Below are 13,436 nucleotides of genomic sequence, written 5' to 3'. Positions count from 1 at the left end.
GAAGTTCATTTGTAAACCTCTCGTGGTTAAGGCATGAAGCCAAGTACTTTCAAAACACCTGAGTTGTATAGATCAGGTGCCTTCAGGAAGTCAAGTTCATCGACAGGTTACTAGTTGTCACCCTGTTGTGATATATTATGGTGTTTAAAAATGAGAGAGAGAGAGAGATTTTGGTATATTACCAATAGTATATTTTGAAAAAATAAATATTTTTCTATGCATTCTTATGCCAGAAAAAGTAGCTTTTAGGAAAGAGAACAAATAGAAGTTATTTACTATACAGATGAACCTTCTTAGTACTGCTGAATTGGAATTAATTTGCAAACTGGATACAATTAATTTAGGCTTGAATAGAGACTGGGAGTGGATGGGCCATTACCCCCTCCGCCCCTGCTCTCCTGCTGGTAATAGCTCATCTTAAGTGATCACTCTCCTTACAGTGTGTATGGTAACACCCATTGTTTCATGTTCTCTGTGTATATAATCTCCCCACTGTATTTTCCACTGAATGCATCCGATGAAGTGAGCTGTTGCTCACGAAAGCTTATGCTCAAATAAATTTGTTAGTCTCTAAGGTGCCACAAGTACTCCTTTTCTTTTTGCGAATACAGACTAACACGGCTGCTACTCTGAAACCTTCTTAGTACTGATTTTGCTTCTCTGAAAAGCAAATAATTGTAACAGAACTCTGTGACCTTATTCTGTTTCTAAGAAAGAATTTAATATAGTGCTCTCAGGAGGTTTCATATTTTTAAGATTTCAGTACTTTTGCAAATATGTATATTACCATATATTTACTAATATACTGTTAGATGTTATCATAGTTTACGTGTGTCAAGGTAAACAAAGTGCTTTTTGTTATGCAGTATCCTTCATTTTTAAAGTTTTTATTATTTAAGTCCAAAAATTGAGCCTTCCCAAGTGGGTCTTCAAGTCATCAGCGCATGTTAGCAAGGCTCTGTTGTACAGTAGATTGCATCAACAGGTTTAGAGGAAAGAGTGAGTGCCAGATCTAGTAGCAGATTTCCATTCCAGACCACTATGCCTGACCTCCTGCACGTTGCAGGCCTCAAAACCTCACCCACCCACTCCTGTAATTAGACCCATGACCTCTGCATGAGTTACTTGGCTCCTCAAATCATGATTTAAAGACTTAAAGTGACAAAGAAGCTACCATTTATTCTCATTTAAACCAGCAAGTGACTCATGCTTCAGAGGAAAGCAAAAAACTCCCAGGGTCTCTGCCAATCTGATGTGGGGGCAAATTCCTTCCTGACCCTAAATATGGTGAGCAGTTAGACCCCTGAGCAAGTCAGCAAGGCCCACCTGCTAGACACCTGGAAAAGAATTATCTGTAATAACTCAGAGCCCTCCCCATCTAGTGTCCCATCTCTGGCTGTTGGAGATATTTGTTATTCGCAGTTGAAAATGGGCCTCATTCCATTATAGGCAACCTTGCCGTGCCATCCCCTCCATGAACTTATCAAGCTCAGTCTTGAAAGCAGTTAGGTGTTTTGCCCCAACTGCTCCCCTTGGAGAGCTGTTCCAGCACTTCTTTCCTATGATGATTAGAAACCTTTGTCTAATTTCAAGCCAAAACTTGTTGATGGCCAGTTTATATCTATTTGTTCTTGTGCCAACATTGGTGCTTAACTTAAATAACTCCTCTCCCTTCCTGGTGTTTATCACTCTGAGGTATTTATAGAGAGCAATCTTATCTCCCTAGAACCTTCGTTTGGTTAGAGAAAACAAACCAAGCTCCTTAAGTCTCCTCTCTTAAGATATGTTCTCCATTCCTCTGATCATCCTAGTAGACCTTCTCTGCACCTGTTACAGTTTGAATTAATCTTTCTTAAAATGGGAGACCAGAATTGCACACAGTATTCCAGATGAAATCTCACCAGTGCTTTGTATAATGTTAATACCACTTCCGTATCTCTATTGGAAATACCTTACCTAATGCATCCTACGTTTGCATTAGCCTTTTTCACAGCTGCATCACATTGATGGCTCATAGTCATCCTGTGATCAGCCAGTACACCCAGGTCTTTCTCCTCTCCTGTTGCTTCCAACTGATGTATCCCTTGCTTGTTGCAAAAATTCTTGTTGTTAGTTCCGGTCCTTCTCCATATTGGCAATACCTTCCAACTTTGTGTCATCTGCAGATTTTATTAACATACTCCCATTTTTTGTGCCAAGGTCATTAATTAAAATGTTGAATAAGATTGGTCCCAAGACCAATCCCTGAGGAATTCCACTAGTAACCTTCCTCCAGCCTGACAGTTCACCTTTCAATATCAACCATTGTAGTCTCCCATTTAATCAGTTCCTTGCCCATCTTTTGATTCTCGTATTAATCCCCATCTTCTCCAATTTAACTAATAATTTCCCATGTGGAACTTTATCATATGCCTTACTGAAATCCGGGTAGATTAGATCCACCATTTCCCTTGTCTAAAAAAAATCAGTTATATTCTCAAAGAGATCAGGTTGGGCTGGTATGATCTACCTTTTGTTGTATTTTATCTGAATTACAGTTTACTTCTATATCCTTAACGACTTCCCCTTTCAAATTTGTTCCAAGATCTTCTAATTTAAACTAATGGGCCTTTAGTTTCCAGAATCACTTTTTTTCCCCTTTTCTTAAAAATAGCTACTGTATTAGCAGTTCTCCAGTCATATGGTATGGCCCCGAGGTTATGGATTCATTAAAAATCCTTGCTATTGGGCTTGGAATTTCAGGTGCCAGTTCCTTTAATCTTGGATTATCTAGGTCCTCCTATTTGCGCTCATTAAACTGTATGAGTTTGACTTCCACCTCAAATGTGGAAATTTCTACTTCCATATCCTCATTTCCATTAGCCACCCTGCCACTACCCCTAAACTCCTCATTACACTTATTAAAAACTGAAGCAAAGTATTCGTTTTAGTGGTCACACTTCTTGCCTTGTTTTCTTTTTACTTATATGACTAAAGAACCTTTTACTATTGGTTTTATCAGAGACTTTGTGGTATGTACTGCTCAGGACTCAGGGCAGATTGTAATGTTACAATTTAACCCTTTACGTACAATAATGTACGTATTTGTTTTTAAGTATTTGTTTTCATTCTGATTTTCTTTTGTAGACAGCATAAGGGGGAAAATATGTACTGAACTAAGAGCTATATTTAAAAAAATAAATCTATATAGGCAAACAAATGACAATATAGAATTTCTGGGTTATATTAAGTAAATATCTCCTTTTTCCAAAACCTGCTTTGTAGGAAAAACCTGTTTACAAATGATTAGTTAGCAGTTGTAGTTCATATTTTGCCTCAATAATAGTAGATGAATGGGTTGGTTGGCACAAAATATGAGACTGACTTTACTATCAGCTTGTTGTTAATAAGGTAGGATTGCTTGATTTTGTTAATTTTCTTCCTTTCTGAATAATAGTATTTGCTCTTGGGAGTTTGATGACATTTGTATGAGTGTACTGGGGCACGCATATGCTGGGTAAAATCCTGGCCCCATTGAAGTGAATGGAAGTTTTGCCATTTGCTTCAAGGAGGAAATAATTTAATTCATTGAGTAGCTCCACTGAAATAAATGGGGCTACCTATGGAGTAAGGTACTACTCTATGTGAGTTTGTGTGGCAGAATCCGGCCCTAAAAAATGACATGTTGGTACACTTAGGAGTTACTCACTGTCAAAGTATTCAGGCATTACTGCATATATTTTACTGGAACCAAACTCTGCATTTCTGCTCTCCCCTCAACTGCAGAGGTTCCCCACAACCACTGTGGAAGAATTTTGGAAACTATCTAGGGAGCGTTGATCTACATGTATAGCATACTTTGTAGCCCAGCTCTGGAAAGTGAAACCCCCAGCAGCAGTGTTTAGGAGATGAGATGGCAGGGGCAGAGAATCTGCTGTTTCACAGATCCTCCAATCAATGCCCTTCACAACAGGGGCATGACATGGAGCTACTACAGCCTTAGCAATTGTGGAGCAGCTTCCACTTAGTGGGTTAGAGGTAGTGAGGATCCATTTTTCTCCAGCCCATGTGGAACCCACTGGCATCTCAGGTTGCATATTGAAGCCAAGATTGTGACCTTTTAAAATAATTAATGTATTATATTGGTTGTTTAAAAATAGTTTTACAAGTTTTGAAAATGTGTAGAATAAACAGTGTATAAGCAGATTTTCGTAGCAGAAGCCCCAGCTTTTATCCAGCAAATATCTGATAAAAATGTATTATAGATATCCATTTTAAATAGCTTTTTGTCACCATTCTCTCAGTTCCATTAATAATGCTCATTTAATTAAGTGGGGTTTTTTGTGTGTAGGACTGGATTGGGAAGTAATGATTTTGCCAGTTCTCACTGTACCTCACAGGGAGAGGAGGATTGGGACCATAATGTTCTAATATCTGCTTGTGTTAATAATAAATTTATAAATATATCCAACTAGAATAAGTATTTATAAATATATAATTCTTGTATGTGTAAAGTTTTATATTTTTTTGTCAGTAACATATACTGTGGTTACTACTTGCGTTACCTTAACAAATAAACAATCTGGCAATAATTGTCATAGGGAAAAATTGTACAATTTTTTGTAAGACTGCTTAATGCAAATTGTTTTAAACAGAAGCATAGGACACAGTTTAAAATGAGGTTACTTAAAAATTGCCTGGAAATCTAAACTTGATTATGTTATTAGGAAAAAAAATAGAATTCCATTCCATTTTATTTAATTGCATTACATTTGGGGAGGGAGAGAACCCCAAACCCTCTGAATCATATGGTTTTGGAAAATACCTTTGCACAGGGTATTTGGATGCAGCAGACTCTGGCTCTTTCCCCATTTTCCATTCTTTCTCCTGAATAGAGGCCAGATTCCTTTGGGAAATCATCATTTGTAAAAAGGTCATGAACAGAATGAGGAGCATTCTTTAGTATACAGTTACTGCTAATTAGAAACTAAACATCTGTAACCATATCAGAGTTATTTGTAGCTGAAAAGAAACATTTATATACAAGATTCCCTCTGCTAACATAAAACATAGTATAGCACGAATACAGGAACAGTTGTAGACAAATCACTTTCCGCTGTGCTGAGGTTATTCTCTAGTAGAACTGAAGCATTCTCATTTAAAAAACAGAAGTTCTTATTAGCACTAAACCAAATATTTCCCTACACTTGCCAATGCAGGATTAAAGGTTTTACCACATGTGGCCAAAAATACAATATGCAGAAAGGGTTAGACTATGACTAGGACTGATCCACCGTCCTTTTCACATGTGTATAGGACATCTGTTGTCACACTCCTTGCATTTTCCTGGTGCACAAGGACTATCCTCTCTTAGCACCTCTGTCAAGCAAGTCTCCTGATGGGGATGTGGAGAGGGGAGCATGCTACACCATCCAGAAGTTGTAACTGAGCTCCAGAAGAGAGAGTTGCAGCTCCTTTGGCAGTATAGCTGCTCTGCACTTCCCCCAGTGCACACTTGTATCTTCAGGGTATAATGTGGTCTAAAATGGATACCTTGTCAGATACATTATGCTGTTAACTAAGGCAGTGTCTACATTGCAATGTTAAGTCGACATCATGTAAATCGACATCGAGCCTCCGATTTAAGCAAGTTGATCTTGCGTGTTCACACTACACTCATGTCAGCAGAATGCATCCTCGCTAACAGGGTTTACATCGACACACAGAGCACTGCATGGTGGGTAGCTATCCCACAATGCAACTAGCAGAGTGGAGTTTTGGGTTGGGCTTGCTGTCCTTCCTGACCATGTCCAGGGTCTCAGTGTAAACCTCCATGCTCTGAGCTCCGTCTTGTCACTCTTGGAGGAGCATGAACATATCTTCCCGAGTCGTCTTTTTCCATCTTCTAATCTGGGAACATCTCTGTCCTGGTGTGGAGGATGTGCCAATGGACAAGGTTTTAGCTGCAAGGAATGCAAAGCACAAGGGTAGCATTGACAGTGCATGCATTGTTTCTGGTGCAAGGCTAATTATTTTTTATTTAAAAAAAAAAACACCCCTCAATACACTTCACTGCAGTAACAACATAATCAAAACCGCTGGCCTTTGAAAGCCATGGTGAGTAAGGCCATGAGACATGGGCAAGAGGTCTTGGGATCACAGGGATCACAGGTTGGAAGTTTGAGAAAAGCCCCCTTTCCCCTAGCTACCTGCATGGTGCTTGAGGGCTGGGTTGCTGCAGAGGGTTCCCACACCTCCCCCCGTGGTTGGGCAGCTGTGGGAAGTCTCCCCGTCTTGGCTGGGTAGCTGCAGGGTCCGCCAGCCCCCTTCTGCAAATGGGTAGCTACGGGGTCCCCCCACCAAGATGCGGGCTGGGAGCTGCGTGGGTGGGGCTGGCTGGCAGCTCCACCTCCTGGGGAGAAAATGTCACGGAGGTCAATGGAAGTCACAGATTCCATGACCTCTGTGACATAATCATAGCCTTAGCCATGATGAGCTGTGCTGGCGAGCTCTCCACACTGATTAAACAGGAAATGAACATTCAAAAGTTCCCGGGGCTTGAACGGGGAGTGGCTGTTTCCTGTGTACCTGGCTGACTTGCAGTGGAGTTGAAAGCGCTCTCCAGAGCGGTCACAGCGAAGCACTGTGGGACACGTCCTTGAGGCCAATTCATTCAAATTACACAACGCAGTGTCTACGCTATCTCCATGTCAACCCATGGATGTCGAATCAAGCGCTATGCCTCTCACTGAGGTGGAGTACAGAATTGGACTTTACAGGCTACTTAAGTCAGTGGAAGGGACTTGGTAGTGTAGACACATTATTAAATTGACCTACGCGGCTTATGTCGACCTAACTTTTCAGTGTAGACCAGGCCTAAGTATGTCTGCTGTGTACTAATCCAGGCCTTTTTATGCATTTGTTTTAGGAACATATGTCTTATTGAAAGTTTGCCCTATGTCTGTATATCTTCATATAAATTGTGTATTAGGCACATTGCGAATCATAAATTTTAGTAAAATTAATAAATTATCACATTCAAATTCGCGGTTACTGTTTGTCATTAGTAACGTCAATGGCCAACATACATTGCTGCTACTGAACATCCGGGTCTATGGTCCCATTATATTTTTGTCTTAAAGAAGACAAGGACATTTTTGAAGAACAGAATCTTGTGTGGATGTATTTAGATATAGGTGGCTGGAATTACACCGTATCAGTAGCTAGAGGAAATACTATAAAAGGATGTTTTGTAAGGAACATGTTTTGGTTTAGTTTTCACTGTGTTTAGTCATTTAGTTTGCATTTTTATTTTGGAATACATTAAAATAATCATATTTGGCATAAATGTGTAACTGTTACTTGTTAAGTAATAGCAATGCATGACAAACGTGTTTCTCCCTTTCTAGATGTGGCCACTCTCCTGTGTATCGTTCTCGTGAGATGGCAGGCCGAGCCCTTGTTCCATTTGTTACGATAAACCAGATTCCACTTACAGTACAATCTCTGCTCGCTGGGCTTCCAGAGTGCACCAATCCATGTAGACGACAGAATTCTGTTCATGGACTGCTTCTACAAGTAAGTTCTACTTTTGTATAATGAGATGTAGTCATAGTTCATGGTGAGTAGAGAAACACTTATTAAGCAATGTATGAAAACACTTTACAAATCGGTTGTCTAAGATGATAAATATAGAATGCCAAATTCATAGATGATTTAAATGTTGATATAAATCACAGTTTGGTAAATTAGTGTAAGTTGATTTAATATCCATGCAAAAAGAGCAGAAGGACAGAGTTGTAAGAAACAGCAACCTACAAGAAGGGTGCAAGATTATATATGACAGCAATGCCACTAATATAGAGTTTTTATCTTTGAATCTCAGAATGCTTTTAAGAAATGGGAAAATATCATTATTTCCATTTTACAGATGTGAACATTTATGTGCAGAGAGGTTAAGTGACTTGCCCAAGATCATACACCAACTCTATGGCAGGTCACGGTCTCCCACTCCCATATCCTGTCTGTTAATCTTTCTTACTTATCTGACACATTTTCCATGATCCTTTTGGTTGTCACTCTTGCCACGTCCTCTTGGCATGTATGCTACACCCACTTTCTCTTACACAGTGACTTGTATAACTTACATTACCAATTAAGAAATGTCAGAATTTGGCCCCATATGTAGAAATGCATAAATAACCTATAAATAAATATTTAATTGACTCTATAATTGAAAAAGCAAAACTGAAAATAATGAAAAAGTGTAGTTAAAGAATATGAGATACAGATACTTGAATTAAATTTATAAATTTGTGAAACAGTATTATTCCAAAAAATTCTCTGAGCCAAAAAACACAGAGAGAAAACCTCCCAGGCAGAAATAATGATGTCTAAGGGTTTGTTAACATCTGTATTTCCATTCTGTTTTTAGAAATGTGTTCTTGATCCTCTTTCTTTTTTTGATTTTTTTTTTTAACTATTAGGACATTGGACTGTAAAGAGACATTATTAGCTTCAAATTAACTTACAAAATTTTGGTTTCTTATACAGCATCCTTTTAAATAGTATATCCTGAAATTCTTTATAAAAATTCCCTTCAAAATTGTTAAGTTTTTTTGTTTGTGTTTTTGCTCTTCTGTAAACATTTAAAAGGGTCTTTTTAGCACAAGAAAAACTGACTACCTACCATTACTGGGAAACAGTAGAACTGACTGTACACAAAAGTGCTATTAGATGCACAAAGTAAAGAAACTTAAAAATTAGAGAAACATTTGTTCCTCTAATGTTTTGGTAATAGTAATCTTAGTAATATAGTAATCTTGTAACTATAGTAGATAAAAAACTTTTATGCAGATATGGCTTTCAAGTTGATCATGTCCCTTTTTAAAATATGCAACTGTGACAAAGATAGAACTTTTTATCTATGTTATTGGAGAAACTTCTTGGGACATGCAAGTATCAGTATTACATGAGTTTCACATGCTTTCTTGTCTTTGATATGGTGATTGTCTCTGAAGGAATGAGCTATCAGTTCAAGATAGCTGTGGCAAAAAATGAAATAGCAAAGGACATCCTCAATGCATTCTTTTCAATGGTAATGCATTTCCTTTCACATTTTCACTCAGAATTGTGCTGTTTCTTGTAAAATGGTAATATCTACCCACTTTATATTTTTTTCCCAAATTGCGTTTTTTGCAGAATTTCCAGAAGGAAATCCATCTATGCAAATTGACACCTTTTTCACACTAAAGACAAAATGATTTTAAATTATTTCATCAACTTTGAGTGGGAAATACTTAGTAATATGCTGACATTTACATGTGAGGTTTATTCCCATCCTTTTAGCAATGACCTTCGTCAGATTTTGACATCTGTGTTTGAGAAATCATTTGCATAGGGAGATATGAGTTGCCATATTGAATCAGATCAGTGGTCTGTATGCTTCCATGTCCTGTCTCTGGCAATGAACAGTACCAGTTGCTTCTGAGGAAAGTGTGAAATTCCCATAATGAACAATTATCTAGTAATTTGCTTATAGGGGAAATTTCTTAATCAGATAGTAGTAGTAGTTGCTTTATGTCCTGAACCTTGAGACCTGACATCTCTTGTAAATTTTAATCATAGCATATGATATCCTCTAATTTCTTTTGAGTGAAGGGTATATTGATAGGGTACTGAGTGGCAGACCAATTCTATTTGTATAGGAGTGTTAATGCAGACCTGTCATATTTGGGGATGGGTATTTTAAAATGCTTTATAGTTTAAGACATTATGGACAGTAGCTTTGCTTGTTTCCGTGTATGTTCTCTAAATCTTTTTCTTGTTCCGAACATTTCTTATAGTTCACTTTTAAATGGAGCAATTAAATCTTTTCTATGCTTCTTAATTCTGAACCCACTGTGATAAGCTTCATATTCTGTAACTGGAGGTCAAATTCTAGGAAACAGCCCACGATCAATTTGGAATCGTAAATTACCTCACCTGCTGTTCCTTTAATTTAGGGTAATCAGTTGTGTTTTGTGCTTACTTTTAAATTTGTCATACTAGTAATTTAGCTGCTTTGTTGCCTTTTTTTTATGAGAATTCATCTGACAATGCCTTATTGTGCGTGTTCTCTTCTGTTAGCCTGCAACTGTCCATGGCTCTCAACGTATCTTGGCACACCTTCTTATTATGAGTTCTCTTATGTCTTTTCCAGAGTATTCTTTTCTCTTAAATTTCCTGTATGATCAGCAATTTTAGGACAGGGGAAACAGAGGGGAGTCCCTATACAGCTATAATTGTCAGCTGTACCTGTGCCCCATGATATACCAGATTTAGTTTCTGGTTTATCATTAATTTACATAAAGTTAGGGGGTTTTTTTGCTGATACAGACTAACACAGCTACCGCTCTGAAACCTGTCATAAAGTTAGTTGTAGGTCTCCAATAATTCCCTCACTATTTTTAGACCCTGAAATGAAAATCTGCAGGCAAATCTATCTTCCCTTCCTGCTTTATTTTATTTTATAGAAGAGAGTTCAGTGCTTGTAAAAGGAGCCAGACGGTTGGATCTAAAGATTGAAGTCTTTTGTTTAAATTCACTTATAGGAGCAGGGCCAATGGGCTGCAGTGGTTGGGTTGTATATGCTGCAGGAGAGGAATATTTACCTCAAAACAAAACTGTTTTTAAAAATTAAAAAATCTATTTTATTGGGCTTTGTAAAATTTCCCCTTTTGAAAATATGTTTACAAAATATAAAAGTTTGTGAAACAATCTGACATTGTCCCTTTAAAGTGAGTATATGCTTTCCCCCTTTGAATAATGACATGAAACAAAAAAAAGCCCAGAATACATGGGCTGTATGCCCTGTAATGATACCACTATACATAACATAAATAAAGAAAAAAGACACATTCAATTATGGTTCCTCTAGTTATATGCTAAATAAAACCACCATTGATGGTAATTGAAAACAATAAGGAGACTGGTTTCATTTTAATTGCTGAAATCCTGGTTTAGCTATTCTCAGAAAAATATTTAGCTCTTATCTATATATGTAGAGCCATAAAAAAAGGAGGGTAGGTCATGATTTTAAATGAAAATTAGAGTTGCATTTTTGAAAAGCTCTTCTGACTAGTTTTGAAAATTGAGTATAACTTTCAAAAATATTCAGAACCAATATTCAGAATTCCTTTTGTAGGCATGGCAGGCATGAGGACAGCAGAAAACCAGCTGATATAGGCAAGATGTAATTGGAGGAGGCAGCTTTGAGCAAATGTTGCATCATTTTTCTTGCACTGTTTATGGAATACCTCTGTGTGATATGTGCCATTTTGGTTGGAAAGAGAGTGGGGCATGGAGAGAGTCATTGTGTGTCACTATTCCTTGCAGTCCCTCTCGAAGCATGTCTGGGATGATTGCTGGCAATCTCCCCTTTTTCCTCCTCTTATGTTTTTGACCACTGCATCTTTATTGTGTCTGGGCTATGCCTCTCAAGACTCCCCCTCCACTTTTTACTCAGACATCCAATTCATCTGATCATATGCCCCAGCCTTATCTCATACTCAGTCCTGAAACTGCACTCAAGAACACGTCATGCCATCCTGATACCTCCATCTAGCTCATTTGTGGCTCTTCTGGTTGAACTGTGTTGTTAAAATTTCTCTTAACTGCTTGTGACAAACTGGGAATTTCTTGGAACACTTCTCCGAAAACAACTAATAGACTTGTGTGCTATCATGATTTTTCTGTCTTTCTCCCAGAGTTTCTTCAAAGGATATTTCGTATCCTGGAGCTCAAACATGGTAAAACATAGACTTGTCTGCCTGTTGACTCCCAGTTTATATCAGCTGTGCATTCTGTTTACAGGCACAGAACCCATTCCTCCAAGTCCAGTTCTTTGCTAACTGCCTATCACTCCTCAGTAGGGTTTTCTTACTGCATTTTAATTTTTATGAGTTTTACTTCTCCCACCTCTTACAAGTGCAATGCAGATTTCTTCTCATTTTCTTGAAGATTTGACATTGCCTGTTCATTCTTTAAATTCAGCCCATAGCAATGCAATCTCAGTTAACACATCACAAAACCAGCACCACTAGTACTTATTGACATCCTTATTGGTATTCAGAGCAGAAAGGCCTAAGACTGGATGCATATGGACACTGAACTATACTCTCTCTCACCTAGACGTGGGATCCCTCCAGGAAACAGTCGAGGCACATTACCACTGCCTATGCCCCATACTCATTGTGTGGACAAATAGGACATTCAGTCTACAGTGTGGCCAATCTGTCACTGGTTGCAAGTAGTAAAAATGCTTATACGCAGGAGAGATTAAAGAAGTGAAATCTCTTTATATATTTGAATTAAATTCTGTGGAATGTTTCCCTCCCCTTGTTTGTTGCCTACTCTCTTTTTGGTAAGGTGAGGATTTTGTACTAAAAATGATCCATGAGGTAACGGATAAATTCTCTTAAAATTGGTTTCTGTTTGTTGAGGCTACTTGTCCCACTTAAAACTGGAATGTGTGTGTGTGGGGGGGTATATATACACATAATGTAGTGTAACTTTTGATATTTTCATGCCCAGTTTAACTGAGCAGAATGTATGTATTTGCCACATTACTTCTAACTTACAAGTTGAGTCCACTTATCTGTTATCACAGTAAATTCATTTGTTACACATGAGATTTGTAACAAGCTAAGCAAATAGAGGATTTTAATAAAAATAAGTAGACAGTTATTTTCTAACCTTAATATCTAAAATTAAGCTGCCTGGGGTCAACCTGTCAAATTCCAAAATGTGCAAATTGAGGAGCGCAAGATGAATAATAAAGTAGGAAAGCTCAGAATTAAGTGGGATTGATTTTTTTAACATAAAATTTTCTGCAACTTAATTTTCATAATTATTTTATCTGTGATGGATATAATTGAGAATAATGACAACACATGCTGTGTGGTCTGAAAGTAAATTTTGGTCTTAAGTGAGGAATGGTTGAGATTTGTGGGATTTTTTTAAATTAATCTCCAAACACCTCAAAATAAAAATCCCTAATGGAATCAAAAAGGGAGAATGCCAGAGATGTGGTAAAGTCTAATAAAGATTTTTTTATTGTTACTGATTTTGCACGGAAGGTTCTCTTAGACTGTGTTGATAGAGGGCAGTATAAAGCCCTACAGTTGCTTGATTAATTTTGGCACTGTGGTTTTCCATAATCCCTCTTGTACTGCCTATGTAAATCTACCTTTATTAAAAAAAAAATTCTGATATACTGTCAAGGCTGATTCCCCACTCTGGCACCTTGAGTGCAGAAGGTGCAGGCTTGCAAGGATTCTAAAAATTAATACTGGCCACTCCAGGCTTGTATTAAACTCCCATGGTTACAGCTTTTCTCTGACCTTGGATGGATAGATGCTGCCACCACCCAAGTGCAAAAACCCCTAGGAGAACCCAGGAAGGCGCACTTGGGAATT

The 13,436-nt window shown here is 37.9% G+C and overlaps 1 protein-coding gene across 10 annotated transcripts in view; it reads left to right on the top strand.

Moving 5' to 3' along the window:
- The window catches only part of THADA (THADA armadillo repeat containing), a 315,416-nt gene that overhangs the window by 145,339 nt on the left and 156,641 nt on the right, over positions 1–13,436 (top strand). For 9 of the 10 annotated variants that reach the window (XM_038394629.2, XM_043511866.1, XM_038394628.2 and 6 more), the window contains exon 29: positions 7,389–7,557. In XM_038394629.2, the coding sequence (XP_038250557.1) occupies positions 7,389–7,557 (169 nt within the window). Of the gene's footprint in view, positions 1–5,295; positions 5,414–7,388; positions 7,558–13,436 lie in introns of those variants that run through there. The other variant, XM_043511873.1, reaches the window with a different exon arrangement.

This window comes from Dermochelys coriacea, chromosome 3, assembly GCF_009764565.3.
Source record: "Dermochelys coriacea isolate rDerCor1 chromosome 3, rDerCor1.pri.v4, whole genome shotgun sequence".
NCBI lineage: Eukaryota > Metazoa > Chordata > Testudines > Dermochelyidae > Dermochelys > Dermochelys coriacea.
This window is presented reverse-complemented; position numbering and strand designations above follow the sequence as displayed.